Source organism: Chlamydotis macqueenii, chromosome 5 (genome assembly GCF_036417535.1).
Source record: "Chlamydotis macqueenii isolate bChlMac1 chromosome 5, bChlMac1.mat, whole genome shotgun sequence".
NCBI classification, from domain to species: domain Eukaryota; kingdom Metazoa; phylum Chordata; class Aves; order Otidiformes; family Otididae; genus Chlamydotis; species Chlamydotis macqueenii.
The window spans coordinates 30,698,643-30,725,300 of record NC_141560.1 but is presented as its reverse complement, the minus strand read 5'-3'; the positions used below and the strand labels follow the sequence as shown (position 1 = coordinate 30,725,300).

Here is a 26,658-nt window from a genome sequence, read left to right as displayed (position 1 = left end):
TTTGTGCTTCTGTTGCATCAAAAAGAGTGTCTCAAAAATTTTATATTGCTGCTTACCTTCGATGTCCCTGTTGTGGACAGAAATCTGTTTGGGATTTTTTTCCCCAAAGAGTGCTACGTTCACACTTCAAAAGTAATTGTCTGAAATTTTTTAAGAAAGTGAGTGTACATGTACCATTAATGTTTCAGTTTAGGCTCAAAGTATAGTGAATATATGCACCCAGTGAGTTTTCTTTGCTGCGGTTAGTCTGTTTTGATCAGCAGTCTTAGTCAAACAGTCATAACATTGCACACGGTTGAGAAGAATTTTACCTAGTTTGTGCTCTAAGTTAGTTAACAACTAAATCTGTTCTTACAACTGAAAGTATCTCGTGTTTGAATGTCATAATTTTATTTAAAAGTTGATCTGTAAACAAATATAGTGAATTAGTGAATCTTTTTTTTATGCTGTACATTTTTACATGCCATCTGAATAAATTTCTCTTAAACATATCACCAGCTAATGTAATATGAGCATTGCCAAGTTCAACAGTAATATATTTATCTTAATAAGATTCAGTTTACACATTTCAAGACAATCCTTTGCTTGTTGGATGCCTTTTGTCTGGGAAGAATATTTTAAACTTAAAAACATTGAATTTAGCTCCATGTAAGGAGATACAAATGTAGTTAAAACAGAAAAAGCAAATAAATGTAATGGAAAGACTAGAAAAATCTTAGTATCATAGAATCATTACGGTTGGAAGGGACCTTCAAAGGTCATCTAGTCCAATCCCCGTGCAAGGAGCAGGGACATCCCTGACTAGATCAGGTTGCTCAGAGCCTCATCCAGCTTGGCCTTGAATGTTTCCAGGGATGGAGCATCCGCCACCTCTCTGGGCATCCTGTTCCAGTGTTCTACAACTCGCATTGTAAAAAATTTTTTGCTAATATCCGATCTAAATCTACCTCCCTCTATTTTGAAACCATTACCACTTGTCCTGTCACAATAGGCCCTACTGAACAGTCCCCATCTTTCTTGTAGGCCCCCTTGAGGTACTGGAAGACCGCTATAAGGTAGTTTCTTTGCAATTATTTTATCTCTCTAGAGAGAATTAAGGAAACTATAATACAGATAGTCTCCAAGATACTGTAGAATTCAAGTCACGGAAGGTATCTGATGTGCTGGCTATCAAATTGCATCTGAAGTAAGAACTTGGCTGTGACTACTCTTCCAACATGAGCTCAAGGTAAATATAACTTGAAAGAAGCTCTAGCTTTTGGGTTCTTTGTTACTTCATACACCTTCTGTGTAGTTGTAGTCACTATGACAAACAACAGAAGACATCCTTCTGCCTCTAAAAGTAGCAAGTGGTCATTTTCTGAGGACTCTTCCTGGTAATTTACTTTATAAGCTGTAGTTACAAGCTTCCAGAAAGGCTTTAAGTTAAGTTGCTGTTCTGCAAGTAACTGCTCTTCTCAATAAGTTCAGTAGATGGTAAATGAGAAATAGAAGTGTTATATAGCTTTCTGCATCATAAGCTGCCTGCCAAAGGCTTTCAATATGAAAATATTCTTGTAACTTACCTCTTCTTGTATTCTCATCTCCAGCTCTTTTTTGATCAACTTACAATATTCAGAAGGTGAAATAGCCTAATATCCTTAGGCTAGAGAAGTACCTTTCTTTTTTCTTCTTCTTCTTCTTCTTTTTTTTTTTTTCCAGGGGTAGTGAAATAACTTTTTTGAAATTCAATTTCTTTATTTGTGATCTCAGGAGTAATTTCAGTAGAATTCAAAAACATGTGAAAACCAGACTTCTAAAGTTTTTATGTTGCTGTTCATTAAACAACCACTGCACTGGGTTAGAAGGTGCCATAGGAGTTTTGCATGCCTCAGCGTTATCAGGTGAAATTTCCTGAATCTCTTAACTCAAGAAAAGCCCTGTGACTCTTGCCTTACTCTGGTGATATCATTTCAGTCTCCCAATGGGCATGATGTGGAGCTGAAACACTTCCAAGGCAACGAGATGGGGATCCCCTCTGCTGGTCTCCTCTTTGAGCCAATGCACAGCTGAGTGCGTCCAAGCACCAGGATTTAGTTAGTTAGTTTAGTACCAGCCCAAGCTGGCAGTTGCCAGCTTTTCTCTAGGATGATGCCTTAATGTATTTAGGAATTTCCCACATTTATCTGCATTGAGTAATTGCCTTGCTGACTGCAAGACTTGAGGTTCAACATAAATTTGGCATCATATTCACTTGACCATTATTTTTTCCTGGTACAGTATAACACTACCTATGATGGCATGTAGTTTTCAGCCATGGCAAAACCGTAGTTGAAAATAAAGTTCCTCTTCCAGTTTAATGTTTGCATGTTGGACATCTCTTGCTTAACTTACATTTTCACTTTTAATATGAGAATTACATAACTGACAATTTTCTGAGAGTTAATAAAAGCATATTATAATGCAAGCATTCGTTATTTTTACTGATTATTTATTTAAAAGTAAATTTTTAAAAACAATCTTGACAACTAAAACCTTTTCAAGGAGGAAATAAATATACTTTCTCAGTGTTGAGATGTTAACCCTAACGCTTACTTTTAAACAGAGTCGAAAGCTGGATGTGTATTTTGAATATGAGGAAAAAATAATGAGCAAATCTACTCTGGATAAATCTCTTCTGGACATGATTTCTGACCCAGATGGTGAGTACTTTAAATCTGAACTTGGTATAAAATTTGTTAAGATATGCAATAAATCTGTACCTGCTGGACCTTGAGGATTCGTGAAGATCTTATGTGCAAGACTTGTAAAGAAAACAACTTTTTATTGATTTTTAGTAGCAGTCTAGAGAGTTTAGTATTTTGGTTGAGTAATATCCAAAATATTGGCAACTATTGGCTAAAATCCTTTCTTAACTCCTTGGTTCTGAAGGTCAAAATATTTTAACATTTGTGCTTCTCCGGTATTTCTTAGAATAGCATGGAATTGTGTGGTCTGAACAATACTGATTCTTTAAAGTCCTAATGCATATTTTATAACGCATACATACCTCACAAAGAATGAAAAAGGGCATTTCATAGAATTTGGTTAGATGAAGGGATTATAATGTAAGTAGCTCTTGCTTGTGTAAGGAAAAAGATGGATGGGAGAAGGTGGAGAGAAGGGAAGCAAGGTGTAAATTGGCAAGCTCACTGAGAGACTCACCTGAAATTTTGCATGCGTTCACCCGGCTGTGGCATGTCTGTTTTCATTGTCTGAGAGCAATGCATCCCAGCTTCTGTTTCGTAAATGGTTCACACATAACAAACCTTTTCACACTGGGTGATACTCAGATTCTCTGTTAGCAGGAGTCACTAGGGACCTTTCTGTAAAAGGCTGAGACCAGAATGGGTTCTCAGCTTTTCATAGTATCATAGCATCAACTCTCATTTCAACCTCTCACAACCTGGGGCATGTCACAACCCTCTGATGGATTTCAGTATGATCTGATACCAGTTGGCTGAAACAAAATAACCTGCAGAGCAAGATTGTAAAACTTAAGTTATGACCACTGGCACGCCTGCATATTGGCAAGTGTATTGGCAAACCTTGAGCATTTAGAGACCCGGGGTTCCTGCTCTTTTCTCAGTGTGCTCTTTAAGAAAATGTTTTGTTACTGCATGCTTATGTTTGTAGTCTTGTAGCTATGTACTGGACATAATGTCTGCTTGAAGTTTGTATACTGATTCATATTTATAGAAAGAGTATATATAAATCCTGCTGGCTTAAAAAAAAAATCTTTTATTAGTGTCTGTGCTGTAGAATCAAAAGGCAGTAGAAGAAATACTGCATGGTTGATAGAAGTCTGAGCTAAAATTTTACAGTTCTCATATTGGATCGAGTCTAGAAACTTAACAGACTTCCAGAAAATCTAATATCAGACATCAATCTGTAATTTAGTACAGACATCCATTTTTAATATGAAGCTAATAAGAATATATATAATCTGTACTTCTATTAAGTGTCAATACAAACTAGTCCTTTTCCATGTTCAGAATTAACTCTTCATGTACTATTTTGATTTCAGCTTTTATGTTTGCGTGAACTTAGATATTAAACTAGAAAATACTATGCTTGCTAGTATTTCCCTCCAAATCAATTACTTTTTACCTGAATCCACATTTTCTATGCATTTTTAGATGGCAGTAAAAAGCAAATTGTTTTCCAAGCCTGGTGTATTATATCAACATTCCTGTTAGCAAAGTTCTTAGGTTTTATTCAATCAATTAGGTTTCCAAGCTAGAATTTTCCTTCATAAGCTAAGTATTACAGTGATCACAATAGCACACTAGCATTTTGTATGCATTGCCTAGGTTTAAGATAAGTTTATGTAAGACAGGATTTAAGTTAAATCACGAAGATTATTTCTGGGCATCCTATCTCATAAAACTGGCCAGCTTCCTATTGTGTGATTCACTGAGAAATACCAGCAGAAAACATTCTAAAGGAATGATGTGTCAAGTCTTCCAGTGCTTTGAGAGGTGAACTCCTTGTTTGGATTATCTGTGGGGATACTTGTCATGTGGACAATGATATTTCAGAGCTCTTTACAAAAGCCCTTAGACTTGACCACTTAACAGCTTCAGGCTTCAGCCTCCCGTTTGCCTGTGTTGTACTGATCTACCGCTCAGGGCTATTAGCTGCCTCCCAGTTCAGTGGATATTATATCCTGGAGCAGTGATAGAACAGGAGTTACTGGGTTTGCTTTGCTCTAGTAGTTAATCAGTGGTCCTAAAGGCTACCTGGTGGCCTTTTTTGAGTGGAAGATAAAATTGTTCTGTTCTAGGTTTACCAAGTTAAGTTTTCTTCAGATCGTTTAGCACTCTCCCTCTTTATGCTGTCAGACCATAGCCTAGTCAAAAATAGTGAATATTTTACAGGCAACTGACCTCAGTCGTACAGCCGTTTATCACAGCTATGATTTACATCAGTAGTATGCCAAGAGTAAAGTACTTTGGTCAAACAAAGTGGTTTCCCTAGGATTTAGTAAAGCGTACACATTACAATCACAGAATTTTTTTCTTAATTTATTAGCAAGACAAAATATCACTTACACTCATGTGTGAGACCACCAGCACTGCTGTGAGCACAAACCTTCTGGGAGATTAGTAGACATGGTAAATAGGCCCAGCAAGACTATGGAGTGCCAGCATGTTCCAGTTTAAACTGAAACTCTGTGATCAGCAAAGTACTGAAACAAGCTGTAAACTGGCAAGCTGGAAACCAAGTCAGTTTCTAAGTCAGTTACAGAAGCCAAAGTTAGTTACACTGTATGCTTAGAATGCTTAAGTATTTTTTTTGCCTAAGTGAACTCCAGATGGATGTCTACCTTGAAAGCTGGCTTTTGGTTTAGGTAATACGAAGTTTCTTCAGTGCTTGATCTTCTGGCTTACTGCTATTTGGTAAAGGGTAATAAAACTTATTTCCCAGAAAAAAATTGTACAAAGTTCTAAATGTTCATTATGACAGTGCTTACTCTTAACTTCTGCCAAACTAAATATATGCTTACTTATAAACAAAAGTTGCATATTAGATTAGATGATCCCCTGCTGACATGATCCACATTCAATAGTGAGGAGAAAAACCCAGAACAATAAACAAGAGAAAAATTATCTTTTTTCTTACCCACAAGTACAAGAAAGTACCTTTTTATGAAATATTGTACTATATCTAAAGATACCGAGCTTTTTTAATGAAATATTGGATTACAAATTTGAAATATTTGTTTTGAGAAGTTGCACTTCTGAAATCTTCATTTGAAGCTGTCATCTTTAATAATAGTGAGTCTCTTCTAGAAAAAAAAAGTAGATGATGATAAAAATCTGCTGTATAGTCTGAGTAACACAGGGATGGCCACATCATCATTTTGACCTGTCAGAGATGAATTTTGATTGCCACTGATAATACTTCCCAAGAATTTGTAGCAGTGTCTTTCTCCAACAAGTGGTATGACAAAAGATAATTCAGGAGGTGAAATCCTTCCTGAAGGCAAGTTGGAAGTTCAGGATTTTTTTCCTGACGAAAAGTTCACATAAGTGCTTTTGCAGCCCTCAAGTGTTTCAGTACGGTCAACCACAGAGCTGCATAAACAAATTGTAGAGCTGAAAAATAATGTGCTGTGGCTTTTACTTCTATGATTTTTCTTTAGTCTCTTCTTTGATGGATCTGCTCTCTGCTAATGCTTGCAATCCCCGAATAAAGTAAGATGTAATGCCACTACATAACTTATTTAGTATATTATTTGAAGGATAATATTCACTATAAGGAAAAGGAGGAAGTGTAAGTAAACTTTCAGAAACAGTGAGCCAGTCTAACCCATCTTTTAATAAAATTGCTGAATGTCTTTCTACCATTTTATACACTGAACAAGGCCATGGTTATAGATAACAATTATCATCATACCTAAACATCTGAATATACATATATCTTATTAGGGAAGAGCAATTAACATAGAAGCATAGTTACAATTGTAGTGTTGGTTTTTTGTTTGTTTGGTTGGTTGTTTTTTTTGTCACTGCAGCGGGAACTCCAGAAGACAAAATGCGATTATTTCTTATCTATTACATAAGTTCAGCTCAGGCACCTTCAGAGGTATGTATGTTCTTTACAGCTTCCAACACCAAATTCTACCACACAAGATTTTTCTGTATCATTCCAGCACTAAATATGTCTTTCTGCTTCTCTGTGAAGTGAAGTATGAAAGGCTCAGGAAATATTAAAATTTTAAATAAATTTTATAGTATTATCAGAGCATCTGCTCACAAAGCTTTAGCCACCATTTCAAAGGATACGAATGACCAGTAAGAAGGAAGATTATCTTTTGAAGTATTTAGTTCAGAGTTACTGCAAGACACATCTTGGCATGCTTTCTATTATTCTGCTCCACTGCTTAATAGAAGTAGATAAAACAAAATGTTAATATGACTCTTCACTCTGTCCTTCTACATTCAAGAATAATTGGTTCAGTTAACTACCAGATGAATAAAGGAGAAATGCTTGATGTGCCAATATCTGAATAATTCAGGAAACAATTTATTAATATTTCTTTTGAACTTATCATGGTTAATTTCAGGGAAGTTAAATTTATTACTATTGTTATTAAATTATTATAATTATATTAAAATAATATAATTATGATAATTAGAAATATATTTACTTATGACTTAATATTAATTATTACCATCATTATAATATTGTTGTTATAACCATATATTATACTGTAGAAATATTATGTGGTAGAAAAATATGTTGAGTTAGGCAGAAAGAAAATATTCTTATAAATGTGTATTACCTCCTCTTCATTTTTGTTATTTGCTATTGTGACATTTTACAGAAACCAGTATTCTGTCAGGTTTTTTAAAGATGCTAGTATAAGAGACTGTTCCCGTATCTGAAAGTGCACAGGATTTAATTCCACAAATGCTATTAAGTTTAATGAAAGCTGCTCATAGCAAATTGTATTTTAAGTTATATTTTCGTATTTGGTAAGAGATGGGATTAAGACTCATAATTACTTTTAAACTTTGGTTAATGCTATAATTTTACATTTCCTGTTTAATATTTAGATAAGGATATCTTGTCTTTCCACATAAAGGGAGTTAAGAGTAGTTTCAACCTTTTGCAATTCTCCACTTCATAATTTCAGATTGATCTTGAGCAATATAAGAAGGCGTTGATGGATGCAGGTTGTAATCTTGCTCCTTTGAGCTACATAAAGCAATGGAAGTGAGTAATTTCTTTTTTCTCCTATGTGAGGCTAGAACTGAGTAATTTTATAGAACTCAGCATTGTTATCAAAGAATTATGTATTAATTCTCATACATCATAAATTATCCTTAAACATTCGTTCTGGCATAATTTTTTGCTGTCATTTGTATGGTAATACCTGCAAATCTCCTTTTAAAACTAAACTCCAGTAATGCCAGAACACTATTGAACATGACACATAGTACTGTACTTAATGATCCAAGACAGAAACAACTTACTGAATTAAAGGAAAAGTTATGCTAGTTCAGTTTTTTTGGTTCATACCAAAGGGCTATACTGCCTATCAGTTTTTCAACTTTTACATGGTATAAAAATAAAGTCTTTGTCTTTTAAGTATGAAATTTAATTCCTTTCAGTTCCTTAACTATTGTATGTCTAGACAAGAGGGATACATGTAATAAATAATTACTTCCTGAAAGACTTTGAGAGGCAGAAGTTTTTTCACTTTGAGGACCACAGTGGAACGTTCTACAGCAGTATGTGCCATGAGTTAAGCATTTGATTTCTGTCTCTGCTGTCACAGGGCTTTCACTAAGATGGCTTCAGCTCCAACCAGCTATGGAAACACTACACCTAAACCTTTGGGGTATGCTTTTGATTAATTTTCTGTAAGCCTTTGGGTTGTTTTAGCTTATTTTAAGTAGTAAAGCGTGATCAGTGCTATACAAGGGCCAAAATAAAACATTTCCCTATTTGTAAAAAGTTTTAAGTTACAGACAATTACAAGCACTCATCTACCTTTAACAGTGCGTATGACTGTATAAAATATCTGGAAAGTAATGGACTGGAAAATAAAAGGATCTGTGACTAAATCCAGAAAGTCACTTACTATAGTGATATCTGCATCTGCACGTTAAATGTACTCTCATAGGAGAAGAATTCAGCACCAGGAAATGGATCTATGACAACAATCATTTTTAGCCTCAGTTAGTCAATGGCAGAAGATAAGAACAGCCCTGTGTATTCAAAACTGGTTCTCTCCAGGGCTTAGACACCGTCAGGGATGCAAGAACACACTGCTTTTTGATTAGGATATCCTGTACTGGGTGTCTGTCTGCTTGTTGAAAGGTGTAGTTATTTATTTCAAGACTTAAAAAGAAAAAAATAATGACTGTATTAAAGGTACAGATATCCTATACAGGATATGGGACTTGAGTCTTTCCATGCTTGAGAGGATTTGAATCCTCATTACCGACTTTACTTTCAGGAATGCACTGTCACTGTCATAAGGAAACTGTGGCACAGTATGCTTAGAGAGAATTCCAGTGCCATCTCTCTTGGAAAAATTACTCTTTGCTTGGTTGGAGACACTGAGCATCTTTGTTAACTCTGGTAATTAGGACACTCACTTGAAAGGAGCACTCAAATCCTTGTTACTGAAGTTATAAAATAAACTGTTCAGTGGATTAAAGACTAGAACTCAAGAGTCCTATTAATAGGTGAGGACCTAACTGAGAGATTATAGGTGTATGCCCATACACTTGGTTGCCATGTGATTTGAAGAGTATTTTTCATTACAAATTGAATGACTTGGTATTAAGTCCCTGTCCTGGTTTCAGCTGGGATTAAGTTAATTTTCTTTGCAGTGGCTGCTGTGTTTTGAATTTAGTATGCAATTTATTATGTCAAAAACTTTGGTAGTACATTGATGTTATTAGTTGTTGCTAAAGAGACCAAGGACTTTTTCCAGCTTCCCAGGTTTTGCTCATGTGTAGGTGCAAGAAGCTGGGAGGGATGTAGCCAGTACAGTTGAATCAAACTGGCCAAAGAGAGTATGCCGTATCATAGACGTCATGCTCAATATTTAAGTGAGGGTTGGCTGGTGGACAGGTCTCTTGCTCCTTTGCTTGCTGCTTGGGATTATTTTTTGGTTTCGTTTCTGTGATCGCTGCTCAGGATGGGCTGTATCGGTCATTGGGTTGTCGGGTGGTGAGAAATTGTGCATCATTCATTTTGTGTATTTTAGGATCCCCTTGTTTTGTTGTTATTATCATCTTCCTTTGCTATCCTAGTGAGCTCTCTTCATCTCAACCCATGCATTTTCCTTTCTTCCCAGTTCTCTCCCCCATCCCCCTCCTGGGGGGGCTGTGTGGTATTTGATTGCTAATTGGAGTTAAATCACAACAGTCCGTCAACTTTAATGGGAACTGGATGTCAGCATAAAGCTTAAGAATACAAATTAAAAAATAAGGTCTTACACATAATGTTTATTTTGTTTTACAGTCTATTTTCACGTGTTATGAATACAGGATCACAGTTTGTAATGGAAGGAGTGAAGAACTTGGTACTGAAGCAACAAGTAAGTTTAAAAACCAATTAAAAAAAACCCTCTATTACATGAGCATTGTGAATATTTAGAAAAACAACTTTCAGTACCTCTAATTCATATTAATGAAATTAGTTGTACATTAAAAAAACAAACATCAACCTCTGCTGGCGGATAGATCTATCACTTTGTAGCTTCTGGTTTTTAGACAGATAACTAATAATTTTCAGATTTTCTTTGAATACCTCCATTTCTGCGGAATTAGATTCCAGTATGTGTGATTAAATTATAGAATTTAGCATTATAAAATGCTAAATAAAAGCATTTATAAAAACAGCATTATAAAAACAGCAGCTGTGAAGTACTCAAAATAAACTAGACCTTCATAAACAAAAAAAAACCTCCTCTGTGTCTTTACTGAGAATAGCATGTATTGAATGTATCTATTCCAGAGGGACTGAAAGGCTGAAAGTGTTCGTTCTCTGTTCAGTTACAATTGAAGCATTCCTGGTTTTCCCACATAAGGAATGTACAGCAACCATAATCTTGAAACGTACTTGAAAATCAAAGTGTGTTTGTAATGACATAGCCACCTTCAAATATTTACTTAACTTTAGAAAATAATTCTGACCATAACTTGCATGCAAATTTCAATGCACACTCCCATGAAAGAAAACAAACAAAAAAAAAACCAGGATACTGGTGGTGTAATTCATTGTAGCAGAAATTTTGAATTCTAGTTCCCAGAAACCTGCATCCCTGTAAGAGGACACGTTATTCTCTCCAACATGCACTTTTGTCAGATGACAATAAGTAAATATTTACAGTTTAAAATGTTAATTCTGTAATACTTTGACGTCAAGATTTCTAAGAAAAAGATAATTTGTCGTATTATAATTCTTAGTGGAAGACCGGAATTTAATTTAGAAATACAGCATATCAGAACTAAATAAGTTGAAATTTCACCTCTATTTAAATATGCATTTTGGGACATAGCTAATCTTATCATAGTCATTGTTTGTTTAGTCATCCTGTTATATATGTAATTTACACATGAAAAGTATCAGCTATCACATAAAAGTTGTTTCTGTGGCTTTTGTTAGGGTAGTGAATGAAATGAATTCTGCGTGAATTTCATTATGACTAGATAGGATATATTCCATTGCAGAGTTACAGATCAGTGGTATGTCATGAAATGTACTTGAGGAAACTTTTAAATATGCAGCTTACCTGTATGTTATATTTTATAGAGAGATCTTCAGATAAACTGTTAGTTGTAGTAATAGTTTAAAATTATATTCTAAATGTGACTTCCTGTTCTTCTTGGATTAAACGTCGTGTCATTTCTTTTGACATGTGCGGCTTTAAAAATGTAGTATTATTCTTGACAAAATGGCTTGGTTTGTTTTGGGTTTTGAGTGACTGAGAAGCCACAATGCCGATGTTTTCAGGATATTTTTTTTCTGGCTTTTAATTCCTTCTCCAGGTGTTTTGCGGTACCCAAATAAAATGCTGTTCTTCCTCATATTTTTAAGCTTGATGTAGGTCTGTGGTATTTCTATTGCAGTTAACAACTTCTTTCTCCTTTGGTCATTCGGGGATTTACATTGTTTTTTTACTAAGCATTTTTCAGTGTTATTTGTACATCATCCTTTGGAATGTTCTTTTTTGGTGTAGTCTGTCAATAAGACTCATTTCCAATTCTGTTGCTATGTAAACTCTCTTTCAGTTTATTATAACTAAAGTGGTTTGACTGTTTAATACTTCAGATCTTTGGTCCAAGCTAACATTTCCCATCTTAAATAAGGAAAAGTCATCTTCAGTCTCATCTCAGCTTGTTCTTTTCCAGTTCATCCAAACATTTGTTGCCAGGATTGCTTTTTGGACCCATTCCTTTGACAGCATTAATTCTTTTTTAGAATCACACCCTTAGTTCTCATCTTCAGCTTTAAAATTATTTCCTTAAACTGCAAAGTATTTTTTAAATAAGAATTTGTACATCATCACGTCTGCCTATATTGGCAATACCTACATACAACTCCGTTCCTATCTTCACACTTCTTTGTGCTTTCTGTTCATCCCCTAGCTAGATGCTCCTCAGATGTTTGCATTTTCTGTACAGAATGGTAATTTATAACAAAAATGCTCAACCTTTGCAAAATATAAGAGGAAAAATGTTTAAAGTAGTATTTCAAATGCTTGGTAAACTATTCTGTAAATAGTTTACAGAAATTTATTCTGTAAATAATGGTGTGCCTGTAAATAATTTATTTCAGCATTCCATTAATTTCACATTATGTTTTACAGAATCTACCAGTCACACGTATATTGGACAACCTCATGGAGATGAAGTCAAACCCTGTGAGTATAACTGCCCAACAACAAATGACATCTTGAGGCTGTGATACGTAATATGCCATGGCTATTTTTTTTTTTTACAATAATGCAGTTAAATCTAATCATGCTGTATCTGAAGAACAGAACTATTTTTATAACTGTTTCATAAGATCTTTTGCATAAAAGTAGTTTCTAAACAATGACAATTTATTGCATCTCATTGGATCTAGTGTTTTTGAGTTTTTTTCCTATTCTATGCTTCTATTACTCTTGCGCTATGCTGAGTTCTTGTTGCTCCTAAATTTCTGGAAGTTAAACTGTGGGCTGAAATTTTCTTTGCATCAAAGTGATTATTTTTTTTAAGAGTGCAACTTCAGAGAGGTATGTTAGAGAAAATTTTGGTTCCCGCATTTTTAAAGCTTTGCTATTTAGAGGAAAATATTTTAATACTCATGCAGTCTTTCCATTTGGAAGCAGAGTTGGTTTTGTGTCAGAAAAGTCCTCTTTTCCCCTTGTTTCTGTGAAAATTTACTCAGACTTACGTAAGTTATAGACTTTTGAAATGCTTAAATGTTAGCTAGATAGTCAAGACATTTGCTAGAGTTTACAGCTAAAAATAGCCCTAAGTCTTTTTACACGTGGTGTATACTCAAAGCAGCCTTTTTTCTTGCTATGTATTTCATTCCTTCGGAACTTCTACATACAACTGTGCTGTGCACAAACTTGTTCTGAAAAAATCATCTGTTAAAATTCATTTAGAAAGCTTTAGTATGCTTGCCACATGGTGCCAGCCTCCCTGTTTTAATGACATCAGCATCAGACAGACAGATACAGGTGTGTCTCGCGGTGGTTAGGTGGTTAGTGGACTTAAAACATTGTTCTTAGTCCACTTTCACCTTCAGGTATTAACTATATGGAGAGGAAGATAAATAATGGTAGAATATGAAAATGATCCACATGCAAGTAATCCTGTCTGTTCTTAAACTCTACCTCTTAGATAATAGATGTCATGATTGTTAGCAGAAAATTTGCTTTCTTGTAATGAACAAAGAAATTTACTTTATTTTCAATAGCAGTGGATTGTTGTCCCTATTTGCAAGACTTGGAAAAGATGTACAGGGCTAATTTTATCTAGTCAACCAGTAGAGGTCACTCAGAACACTTAGTACAGAAAGTTGATATTAAAAACTACAGATAACTTACAAGGAGGTGAAAAATGAAACTTTTTTTTTTTTTTTTTAAATAAACACTAGCTTCCTCAGGCTACAAGTTTAGGAATTGATTTGGGAAAGTTTGTAAGTCATATGGGTTATTTTTGCTGACTTGATATTGTTACATTTCACTTAGTAGACAACAGCCACAATCACTTTGATAATTTAGAGAAAATGTTGATCTTCTCACTTAAAAAAAGCAGAGATTGAGCCAGTCTGTCAGGCAGCGGCTTCATATTTCACTGCTGTGTCAGGGACTGAAATTCATGGCTCGAAACAAGGAGTCTTACTTTTCAAGTCACTGGAGAACAAGCAACCCCTAAAGAATCATTCTCCTAACCTGTAGGAAAATTGACAGCAACTTTTTGAGTAAGTTTCAGCTAAGCAAGCCAGAGAGTCATTGTGGAATATGTTTAGACTTTTTGTACCATCAACAGAAGTGAAATTGTATCTGGAAAATAATAATATGTAGAAATACACCACTGTGGCCTCAGTTCATCTTGTGATGTTTGAGGTCCTTTTCTGTTCCCTAGAATAGAATTTTGCACTGCAGGCAAAATACAAAGGGAGAGGGTAAAAAAGCTTTTTTTTTTTTTTTTTTTTTTCAACACCAAACAAAATCTCCTTTATAGTTCCTTGAATCTTACTAACCACAGTGATCAGTGTGTGAAACGTACATAGAGATAAAAATTGCAGTGCAAAATTTGAACAGATGATTGAGAAGTCAAACAATTATTACAATGAACATAAATAATTTAAATTATTTTCTAAATATGAAATGCAACATTAAAGTAAATATATGAAATGTACAACTTGTACCACCAACATAGGCAAATATTATCAGTTGAAATTTTAAACTTATTCAGAATGATATGCTGTGCAAAACTCTGTAGGGTTGTCTGTTTATCTCTTTATGTGTTACTTGTCCCTGCTGCTTCTTTTACCTCGCAGGGACAAGTACCAGGAAGGACAAATGAGTCTGCACCCATGCTTTCCAAGCTTTGCAGAAGCAGGAACAGATAGAACAATTCTTATGGGCTGTAATACTGTCCTGTAATTTTTAAAATTTGTCTAGGTTATTTGACTGTAGCTACACTTTTTCTTAAAATATTTATTCAGAAACATTCATTGATTAAAGGCTTAAGCTAAAGATTTCTCAAATACCTCTCAGTTTTAGTCTAGCAATATCTGCCCATTCCCAGCTCTCTCATTACTTCAGAGTCGCTATACCACCTTTATGTATGAGGCTGCCAAAATCATGAATGCTGGCAGACTACAAGTGCAGCTGAAATTCCTGGTGGAGCATATAAAAGCATTTTACAGAGGTTCAGTGTGAAATTAGGTCTAAATTAATTTTTTTTTAAAAGCCAAACTCGAGGATAAGAGACTTATTTTATGTAATTACATAGAAGTCCTTAATATGAAATAGATTTCTTCTCTGTGTATGTAAACACCACATGTATACTAAATATTTTATAGTATTAGAGACAGTTATGCTTTATGAGCTCTAATAAAATCCCCAGATAATCTGTCTACTACTCAGGAAGAATTATTTGTGCTCTACAGAACCATCAACACACAGAGATCTTGCATGTAAGCACCCATATGAAATCAACTGTAGCCTCCTTGCAGTTTAGCCACAAACTAAACTTCACAGTACCTGGATGGAAATGTAGTATAGAAATGAAAGAAAGCCAAGTAGTTGTCAGAAGGAGTTACTAAGAAGTTTTGTTTTTCATCCATAATAATTGGCAAGAATCCTGCTTGTTGCCAGTAAAAATATTGGAAGTACCTCACTGTTTTGTGTAAAGAAAAAAATTTTTGTATAGTTTAGACAGTCATACGTTTCAAATTCTTGTGGAACTCATTTCTTCTTCAGGAGCTTAATTTTGTTTTAATAGTAGTCATAAATCATGAAATGAAAAGGGTAAGTTACGTAACAGTAGCAGATTTAAATTTGTCTTGTATTTAGCATTCATAGCCATACAAGTGTTTTGTTTTATAATGATAAATCAAAAGCAGATCTCTGTAACCTGGACAATGTTAGCGTTTATAAACTAACCATGTGATGTTGCTCTAAAGCTGGTAACACCTTAATTTTTCTTTCTGCATACTGCCTTTCTGTTGTGATTTATTATACAACCAATGTATTTTTTGGAAAGTGTGTAATACTCAATTTTAGATGAACCAGGAAAAAAAAGCTCAGTAACACCCTTCTTAGCTCTCTCGCTGTTGTTTATTCTATACTGGTTCAGTTACGTACAAATACTATAAATATTAGTGGACACCACAATTAATTTTGAATGGTGTGATTGCTAAATGGGAGATGATGTTGGTTTGAATGATGTTTAATATAATAGATAGAAGCAGAAATTCATAAGCAAAAATTCAGATCTTGAGATAAAAACATACTTTTTAATAGGAGACAGATGACTACCGGTATTTTGACCCCAAAATGCTACGAGGCAGTGACAGGTGAGTTTATTATGAGTTTTGCTTTTCTTGTACCCTGTGAAAAGGCTAACTTAAGGAATCCAGTTTTATTTTACTTGCTGACTACAAGTAATTAATTTTAATCATTAATTCCAAGTCAAAACAGTTGATGTTGAAGGAATTCACAACAGGAACTTGGATCAACCAGATAAATTTTTATAACACTGAAAAAAAAAAAAAAATCTCTTGGTCCAGTGAATGAACATGCTGCTAACATGTACATCAGTTCAGTCACAGGAATGTGTGCTGGTATTTAGCAATAATAACTGTTAGAATTCTTTGTAGTTGTACTGCTTGGTTTCTTTGCAACTTCATGGGTTTTCACTGTTAAATTAAAAAGTCACCGAAAGTTCTTTATCACTTTCTAAACAGTTACAATTTTAATTTGAATACAACCCTTCGGTTGTAATTTTTTAATTATTTGTTAAAAAAATCGTTTAAAATTGATTGCAGTTTGCTCTTGCATAGGCAAGTGTACATTTTATATTCATGTGCATATGAAGGGAGAGTTGGATATAGTTTATTTTGCCAGTAAAGGAGAAGAAGAGGAATTACACTAAAAGTTTAGAAATGTATATCTTTCACTTTATATCTTTCGCCAGTTACTGTGACTGATAATCTCACCTCTAATATCCTAGAAACAGAAAAGGTACTTAATTTTAACACACCTTCTAAAAATAATTTTCATTGAACCTGTGGGAAAACAACCAGCTCATTTAATTGCGGAGGTTTATTGCAGGACGAATATGGATAAAGTAGGTCCAGACTTGGTTTTAGTTATTTGCATTACAATCTGTCCTCACTTCCTCTGTTCTTTAAACATGGAAAGTGTATTTCTGACAGCGTAAGTAGTAATATGGAAATAATTTCAGATGATATGTATGTTTTATTGGAAAGTACTATTACAGAGTGTATCATTCCAAAACTAAGCAGATTTTGAAAGCATCAAAGAATAAAATTGCCAGTATTTTATGTTTCATTTTAATTGCAACTTTCATTGTTTTGTTATGCTTTTATAGCATTTTTGGAGGATTTTGTGCAAAAGTGCAGAGATTTGTTTAATTAAAGCCAAATGTTCCTTCTCATGTAAATGTGCATTTTTACCCACTCCATCTGGTTCTTATGTTGCTTTAAACAATGTGAAGATACACATTTATGGCAGTTCATAAATGTGTTGTTCTGTGTGGCTATGATAATCATCACAGGGAAAATTTTTAATTCTGGTTTGAGGGTTGTTTGGGTTTTGTACATAAACGCAAGTTATGTTCCTTGAATCATACTTGAGCATGATAACAAAACTGTAGTATAACCCTATAGCTATATAGTGGTTTGTCTAATTCTCTCTTCAAATATTTATGGAGATGATAAAAAAAAGTGTAAGTTAGCTGGCTTGACAAAATATTACTAGCTTAAAATAAGAATATAATATAGTATAATTAATGGAATTGGTATTAAGAAGTTACTCCATTTTCTCTAACCTACTCCTGTTTTAAGAAATACTGGCATTTCTACCTGTTATTTTTTAATTAGTGTAGGAACTGCATTACTATAATTCAGTCTTAGCAAAATAGAGTCATTATATTCTATGTAAAGCACAAACAGGCCTTACCCTCTGAAAGGATGACATAAAATGTGTGTGGATTTGTCATACGATATTCAAACAGTGAGAGATTTGGGCTGACAGTTCTGCTTATGAGGAGTCTGTCATGACAGCTCAAAAAAAACATATTAAGAGATAGCCATTCCCTCTTAAAACCTGTTTTTCTGATACACTGGAATCTGTGTTGAGGCAGTTGTTGGTCACTCAGAGAAATCTCTTCCCTTATTTCAAGAAGTTATGTTGAAGGGAAAAATGCAATGCTTTTGACCTGTGTTGGGACATAAGGTGTGTTTGACTGCCTGAGGCTGCGGGCCAGTACAGGGCAGGAAGGCAGTGGTGGTGTGTGAGCAAAGGGCAGGAGAGCAGACTGACCCTTCAGAGGGTCAGTCTCTGTGCTTTTTCCCTTCCTCCTGAAGGTGCAAGGTGAGGCAGGAAAAGAGGTTTCTCTCCCTGCTACCTTCCTGTGGCTAGGAGTCAGTACCACCCAAACTGTAGGTTACCAGTTACTCCTTAAATCTTTTTAATCCCGAAGTTGTTGCTGTGACATCTGACAGCAGAACACATATCTGCTGCCTATAGCAGTTTTTAAAATTTTGAAGCATCAATAAGTGTATATGCAGGCACTGCAAACTGACTGGCTTACCGAGTTAAGTAGGCAGGATCTGTAAGTGTCATGATCTGTGCTAATGCTGATGAAATTTTTTAGTAGTTTTATTTGCTCCTAGCTAGCAGCACTATAATTAGAACTTTTAAGCTCTAAAAGAAGTGTTGTCGTAAAGATTATGATTCAAACAGCAACGTTAAAACTGATGAAGTAAAACTCCTGTTTACTCATGTCTTCAGTCCTGTAGAAGGAATGCTTTTCCATAACAGATCATTTAAATGAAATACTTGGTGAGAATGAATGCAGAAAGGCAACTATTGTTCTATTTTATCTTTGTCTAGTGTGATATATTATTCCATAAACATGATGTGCACACAGTACTTATTTGCTTATTTATAATAATATCTAATAAAATTTAAGTTGTAGTTTGTTTGTGTTTCTTTTTACAGCTCAGTTCCAAGAAATAAAAATCCATTCCAGGAGGTAAGTCACGTAGAAATTATTTTTCAATGTTAATCTGTTAAAAAAATATAAAAATAAATCCTGAAGTACCAGCCGTTTTTTATTATCATGATTGAGAAAGTGAGAGATCTTGTTTGCAAAAATGACTTAGACTAATTATACCTAGTATTAATTATAATTAGCTGTTATTCTGGAAAGGTCTTTTCATCTTCAAAGGACTGTGTAAGCATTAACTAATACCAGAGGAAAAAAAAAATCTAGAAAATTCTTCTTAAGGTAATTACAGGGATTTATTAATATCATAATTGGGTACTCAGTAGTTTAGACCCCCCCATTTTTATACCAGATCTTTAGAATGCTCTCTAGATTTAATTCTTGGTCCAGCCTTAAGCAGCAGTGTTCACCATTTATTTAAGTGACAGTGTTTTAAACAGTCTCTGCAATTAAAGGAAAAATAGCAAAACAGCAAATGTTGTCATTTTCTACAAATGCCAGTAACTTTCAGTATTTTTCAAAATACACATTTGCAAATAATAAAAGTATTACTTATCTAATCTTACTACGAAGTTTCATAACCAAAGTCTTTGCCTTGGCAATATACAAATGTCTCCAATTTCTCTTGAAATGTCCTAATTACCGTTTTGAACACAAGAAACACCATGAGGTGCCATATATATGGCTAGCAGATGGTCATAGCAAAAATGTCAGGAGTAGCATAGTCAAAACAATTTTGGATATTGAATGTTAATAAAACTGATGCAACTATAGAGTATCCTTTTTCTATTCATTAATTGTTCTCTTTTAAACGTAACTCAGAAAGTACTGATGGCATTTACCTGTAACATTACAGGTTATTACCAGCACTAAGTGGAAGGGGGAAACATAATGAAAAAGTGTATTCCTTTGTAACAGAAGTATCTGTTTGTGTCCCGAATTAATTCTTAAGCATCCATGGAAATATTTTTAACTCTTCCTATAGACACTGGAGACATCTCCTCACAAAAAAGTAACATGATGAAACTGCATATGTTCAAATATTTCTTAGTAGAAGATAGTGACATGTTAAAAGCTCTCAGCTTGCTGTTGTGCATCCTACTTTCTTTTTCAGGTAGGAAGGTAATGGTTCTGTATCTGGTTCTTATTAGACTGCAGTGTGATAGGGATGATTTTTGCTGAAGGTTTAATGATTTGGTGTATATTTTGCTACTGAAATGTTAAGAATTTGAATGCATACTCTGATTATGTGTGTATTGCCTTTTAGGCAATAGTCTTTGTAGTTGGAGGAGGCAACTATATTGAATATCAAAATCTTATTGACTACATAAAGGTAAGTGCATTCTGTCAGCTGTAGTCTCTAACTTACTGATAGAAACCAGTTTTAGCAGGTTTTCTGTAACATTTAGTATTTAGAAGATTAAGTCTATGAAAATAGCCTTAACATCTTTATTATATACAGAGTCTGGGAAAAAAGTATGTAAGAAATCAGTAGAAAACGTGGATTATTAATTCAGGCCAACACAGCGTTACCGTTTCTGGTATTTTTGTTCCTGTTGCACTTTTGAATTGAGTAAATAAACTGCATTCTGCTTTATTTCGTCTTCATATGCACTGATGTGGCTGAGAACTGCCAGAAGATGTAGCTAACTGAATTAACCTGTCTTGTGTACCGATACATCAAATGCTGCCAGTTTGGCTGTTCGTGTTGGTTTAGACTCCTGTTACTAGTTTTCATTTGCTGTTGTTAAATAAAGCAGCTGTAGCGTATCGTAGCCTTGAAAGTAAGGAACTGTTCGGAATTCTCTAGTTTTCATAAATCTCACAGAAGAGATACTACAGTGCTTTTTCGTATGCAGCTTACCAATCTGAAGTCAGTTCAAAACAAGGCCTACAGGTAACTATCTTTATTTTACAACAGTCTTACTTGATTGTAATGTCTGTTGTTTCAGAAGACAACATAATGCAAACACTATGCTGTCTGGCAAAGCAAAGATCAGATTGGCATAAATAGCTAAGCATTTATTATTTACCCACATTTAGAAGTTTTTGCTCATGAATTAATGGTAGCTCATTCTGGATATGCTGCATCATTTGATTCTGTGTAGAAATCATAAGAGGTGTCATATGCGCAAAGAAGAAAATATGTAACCAACTGTGTAGTCCTGGTGTAACAGATTTAATTTCTCTGGTTCCAGCTGGCCAGACTCGCAGAACAGATTTATACCAAAAATCAATGGGTGGAGAAAAGTAACTACACCATTAGAGTTCTTGGGGGGCCAGGGTGGGATTCAGCACTTTCCAGGAATAAAAAAAAATAAAAAAATAAAAAGAACCTTGATACAATGTTGAAGTAGGTAATAAATTATTTAAGAGCAGCAGCATACCCTTCTTCCTTCCTGATCTTAACCTTGTTCATAGTATGATGATCCTGCCCCCATGGTAGACTGGATTGAGGCTTTTCACACAAAAGAATAAATATGGAGCATTAGTCACTGAAAAACACTTCTTCCACAAAATAAGCACATGAGAGTTTTATGTCCAGGTAAACTTTGACGAACATAAAGTCAGAACATGTGTGCTGAGTTGTTTTCCCCCTCTAACAGGCAGCCATTTTGGAACAGAGCTGGTCTGGATAGGGGAAAGGAGAGAAAGAGAAATGTAAGTTAAAGAAATTGTTTAGGCTCAGCTTGGCACTTATCACTCCTGATAACTAATTCTAGCATTCAGTGGGGCATCTGCCTGTAGCAGAGTGCATTGTCAAACTACTGGCTTAGGCTCCTTGGTTTACTCAGAGCCACTTCAGGTGCCATGCCAATTCAAAAGATGCCCAGCAAAATGTGTATTTGTGATGTACATTTGTTACTTCCTACTGAAATAAAACTCTGAATCCTCCAGAGGCTAATACACTCCTCTGACATGTAGCTGCGTACTGACAGAGCCGAGGTTTGCTGTGTATGCATGTATGTATATATGTGTATATGCAGAGCATTTGTAGGATGACAAGTTAAACACTCAGCACTTCATACAAAGTGGCAGGAAGCTGAAATTTCTGAGGAATGAAAGGGCAAACAGGAGGTGATTTGGTAAACAGATGGAGAGGATAAAAGGAACTGAAAACTAAACTGAAAACTACAGGAATGGTAATGTTAGATCTTACAGAGAGTCAGAAGTGGGATGTAGATTTTCTTCTTCTGACACCCATGGACAGAGGTTTCTTCATCATCAGTTGTCACAGGGGAAGAGTGCTGTATGTTTCTATAATCAGACTGTGTACACGACCAGTGGGAAATGGCCCCATGGGGGAAGATGCCCTCACCTTTAGTCCGCTTAGCCATTTCTTAGCTCTTGAAAAAACAAGAAAGATTAATGAAGACCTTAATTCCACCTCCTACCACCTGGAGATTTGTCTGCGTCTCCCAGGTGACTCTTACAGGCTTATCCAATAAAATTTCTTTTCCATGTGGTACCCTTCCAGCATCTGTTGTTTCAACAGATGTAGCTTATTAATTATTCTAATATTCAATCAGTCTTCCTTCCAGACTAAAAAAGAGAAAAATGAACAGCTCTGTTCTTGCAAGCAGATACCACAAAGATTTTATTCACTGTTTTATTTTTTTAAGCACTATCTATTTTGCCAGTTTGTCTCTGAAAGCACAGAGAAAGTATTTTAAAACTTTCTAAAACAGGAAGCAATGTTCATTCAGCTTTGACATTCAAGGGGTTTTTTTTGTAGGAGAATTAAGAGGAACTTCAAATCAAATTATTTGCAGTTCTGTGCTAGAGTGAACTGTTTCATATCATCAAAAAGCAAATATTTATAATGTCAGTAAGGCAAATATATTGGCCAAGTTCAGTTCAATGTGCTGAAAATGTGTCATCAAAACTGCAAGCCATAGGGAGCCTCCAAGAGCAGGCTAGCATACTGTTTTGTACAAAAGAATTTAGCATGTCCTTTAATTTCCTTTTGTAAATGGTTAGAAAGGTACTGCTTGATAATCTATTCCAATCTACCTATGATAGATATTCTGTCTGTTTATCACAAGAAATTTAAATCCAGCGTAGTTTTTCAGTCATTAAAAATACTAGATTTTGAAGAGTCCTGAGGTTTTAGGGGTTTTTTTTTTAGATGGTAAGCATTTTTTACTTGGCTCCAGTAATTATTTGGAGATGTAGCTCTTTGTTTGAATGGACTAAGTAATTAATTTTAAATAAAAGCATATTCATTTTAAAAAATTACACTTTTCAAAGAATATGTATGACAAAGTGGGAGTATACATTAATGTATTTCAGAGCTACCTGAAAAGCAACAGTCCCATTTCACAATTATTTGTATAGTTTAAAATTTATTTTGGCACTAGGCAGAAACAAGTACTATTCATTCGTATTACTGAATAGTGGAATCTGTTGAAATATCAGTGTAGGAAAAAAACCCAGACCTATCCAGGCATGAAGATTAAAAAAAAATGTGGGAAGATGGAAGCTCAGTACCCTGCTCAGGGACAGGAATAGCTTATTACCACAAACCACTGAAAATTCATAAAGATGAAGACTTGAACCAGGATTACCATCTCCCCAGTTAGCGTGTGAACACCAGCTAAGAACTTTTACTTTCTGCTGAAACAGCACTGTTGGTAATACATATGGAACAAAATCATTTTGTCAAGGTTTATGTTCCTGTTTTGCTCTTTAATAAGTAAGCTTTTCCTAATTAGTGTGGGAAAATGCAAAATAGTTTAACAGTGACACAGATTTCTCAAGCCTGTGCTTGAACTTTGAGGAACCATGGATTATTAGTCCAACACTGGACATAAACTCAGTCTGAAACTATGTATTACTGAAATTAATTTTCACTTCCAGAATGCCAACATAGCCCTTTGGTAGCCTTACTGTCTTACTATCAAGCGAATACTATTAAATTGCAAACTAGGTTTCTCACACATCTGATTTAAATCAACATAACATTTTGTTTTAGAATCCCTTTACAACAAAAGTGCTGTTTTTATCATCATCATCATATGGAAGTGCATTACAGAGTGACGTTTTCAGGCTCTAACACAGCAGAAGCAGTACATATGTTGTTACTATTCTTAGCACAGTGCCCAGTTATTTCAGGGGTAGGGTTAAGTAAGGTTGTTAGCTTCCCCCAGCCATTCAACGTCAGAGAACTTTGCGTTCTAGTGAGTTTAGATGCGTAAAATGCCACATTTTTTCCCCGTTTCTTTTTGTCTGTGCTCTCTCGTTTTTCACTTCAATTTAATTACAGGTTTTTTTCCTCTGGTGGAACAACTATTCTTTTTTTCAGCTGCAAGTGTAAGATTCAACAAAATCAAGATTTTTTTTTTTTTAATACAATTACTTTAAGCCACTTCTGCTACTCTGTTAAACACTTGATTTCTTCCTGTCTTTTGATTTTTTTAGGGTAAACAAGGCAAACATGTCCTGTATGGCTGCAGTGAACTTTTTAATGCTACACAGTTTATAAAACAGGTAGGTACCTTTGATGACCTCTGTAATATTTATTACTTCTGTAACTGTGTGTTGACTTATTTACCTTTACATCTCCATGGATTTTTACAAAAAGACAAACTAATATGTGAAAAAATTAATACATGTTCTTGTTATCTATTTTCACTTGATTGAAATGGGGGGTTGGGGTCATTATTTTAAATTAACTTTTGAAGACCTGTATTGTCAATGTGAGTTCACAGATAATGCAGGTGGACAAGTTCATAATAATTGCCTTAACATAAATCCTAAAGGAAAACAGGGTTCAGTTCTTGATACTTCCACAAATAGCATGTCTTTCCAGGCTGTTGTAGCGACTTTTACAAGTTAAAAAACTGCTATTCAACTGTGATCTTTAAACCTTTGTCCTAAATTTTGTTATTTATAAATACTGGCCTAGTGGGAGCTTGATGTTGTCCATACCTATACTAAAATCAATTTTTTAGTGCTGTGAAAAACGTAATCACCATTACTTCTCTATGCTTGGTTCCAATACAAATGCAAAATAAAAGTTATTCATAGTCGTCAGCAAATAGCAGCCCTCCAGTAGCTATCACCTTCTGTCCTACGAAGATGAGAATAAATTGTTATTCAAAACTGCATTTTAAAGGACTAAATTAATTCTTGTTGCACTTGAAGGAGACAAATGGTACTTAGAACTCTTACAGCTTATAACAGCTTATAACTCTTTGGTTGGCTTAATTAACCTTTTTGTTGACTTGACTGTGTACGGTGCACCTTTACGTCTGAGATTTATTCAGATCTTAAGATTTGAAGCTCAGAACCTCTCCTGTGTTGGTATGCATTGAATATTCTATTAACAGCATACTTTTGATTGTAAAAGACAAACAAAACTTACAGGACAGAAATATTTACTGTATAAACTGGCTATTAGTTTAATTGAAAGAATAAGATTAGTAACCTAATTCTTTTCTGTCTCTTCACATTTAGCTGTCCCAACTTGGCCAGAAATAAGAATGGAACACCATTACCTGGGTGGCAACGTGACCACAGAGAATTGTTACAATATTCAGATATCTTCATATCTATAATTTTGTCATTATATTAAAATTACAACCTATTTCATTAATATGGTAACTTTTAAAAAAGTTTGTAATTAATACGGTGTATATCAACATTTCTGAAATAAACCTTAAAACCTGCTATATTTTTGGTGGGGGTCAATTTCACATTATTACAATCTAAGTGCAGTATTAGCTGAGGTGTATGATGGAGATGGCTGAAAAGTGTAGCATTTTAAGGTCTTATGTATAGCTTCTGTTACAGGAAACAAAGCAATAGCTTGAAGAAGAGGTCATGTCTGTCTTTAGATGTGTTCTTCTTGAAAACCAGACTGTATTTATTTAACAAAATTAAAAGGACAAAACTGCCTTTTAGGACCACAGACAAACAGCCTTAGTGCAAGAGAACTATTACTTCTAGTTCTCACCCTTTTATTTTACCAAAGTCGTTATACTTGTACTTAGATTTGTGCAGTCTTTACTTGATGGTCTAAAGATGTACTTGAACATACCTTCAGTACAAGTTTCTGGTACAGTAACTTAGCTTTTCTCTTAAGGTTAAGAGAAAATTGCTTGCCATCACAGTTTCAAACTGTAAAACTGTGAAATCTTCAATAATTTTGTTCTGCAGTTTTTATTGTCACTGCTTCCCAAACTGTTACGTTTGGGAAGAAACCAAGTCATACTCACAGAGCAGCTCTTAACTGTTTTATAAGTACGTATTTAAAATACAGTTTTTAACACTTGCATTAGGTAGGGATGGTTTAGTAGTTTAAAGAATCTCATGATATAATTAAGTTTTGACAATACTGATAGCTTGGAGAGTGGACAGGAATTGAGAGAAGGTAACAAAATTTCTTTATTGATGGAGATCTCTGCCTCTGGAATGTCCTATCTGGAAACAGCACTGCTACTGGTGAAGCAATGGCTTCAAAATAACACCTAACATACTCAAAGAGTGAAAACACTTGTTGTGTGTTTATTAACAAACTGAGATCATAAGAATTACAGGCTTACTGTAGATTTTTCAGCAGTGTTCTTTGCACTGTTCTTTAATGTTGAATGTTAATTTTGCTCTAAAGTTAATACTTTTTTCCCCGGCTAGATTTTTTCAAAACATCTGTATGAGAAATGCAGTTGATCTATTCCTTAAAAGCATCACTATAAAAATACGTGTCATCTAGACCGTGTTATCAAAAAGTAATACTGTTATTTAATTATCTCAGCTGAGTGTTGTAAAGCTACTCCACACTACTACTATAAACTTCTAACTTTGCCAAGTCAATAAATACATTTATTGTGGTGTTAATTGTAGTAGTTGTATGTGAGCACTCCATAGTTCAGTCAGTAAGGGCTCACTGTGTCAAGTGCAGTTT

General features: G+C 34.7%; 1 protein-coding gene across 1 annotated transcript in view; it reads left to right on the top strand.

Moving 5' to 3' along the window:
• SCFD1 (sec1 family domain containing 1) overlaps positions 1 to 25,428 on the top strand; it is a 53,959-nt gene extending 28,531 nt beyond the window's left edge. The window contains exons 15-25 of the mRNA XM_086749349.1: positions 2,585 to 2,681; positions 6,539 to 6,609; positions 7,664 to 7,743; positions 8,309 to 8,371; positions 10,009 to 10,084; positions 12,359 to 12,412; positions 16,022 to 16,074; positions 18,746 to 18,779; positions 20,020 to 20,085; positions 24,174 to 24,242; positions 25,212 to 25,428. Coding sequence (XP_086605475.1) covers positions 2,585 to 2,681; positions 6,539 to 6,609; positions 7,664 to 7,743; positions 8,309 to 8,371; positions 10,009 to 10,084; positions 12,359 to 12,412; positions 16,022 to 16,074; positions 18,746 to 18,779; positions 20,020 to 20,085; positions 24,174 to 24,242; positions 25,212 to 25,235 — 687 coding nt within the window. The 3' untranslated portion in view covers positions 25,236 to 25,428. The remainder of the gene's footprint in view (positions 1 to 2,584; positions 2,682 to 6,538; positions 6,610 to 7,663; positions 7,744 to 8,308; positions 8,372 to 10,008; positions 10,085 to 12,358; positions 12,413 to 16,021; positions 16,075 to 18,745; positions 18,780 to 20,019; positions 20,086 to 24,173; positions 24,243 to 25,211) is intronic.
• The last annotated feature ends 1,230 nt before the right edge of the window (positions 25,429 to 26,658 follow it).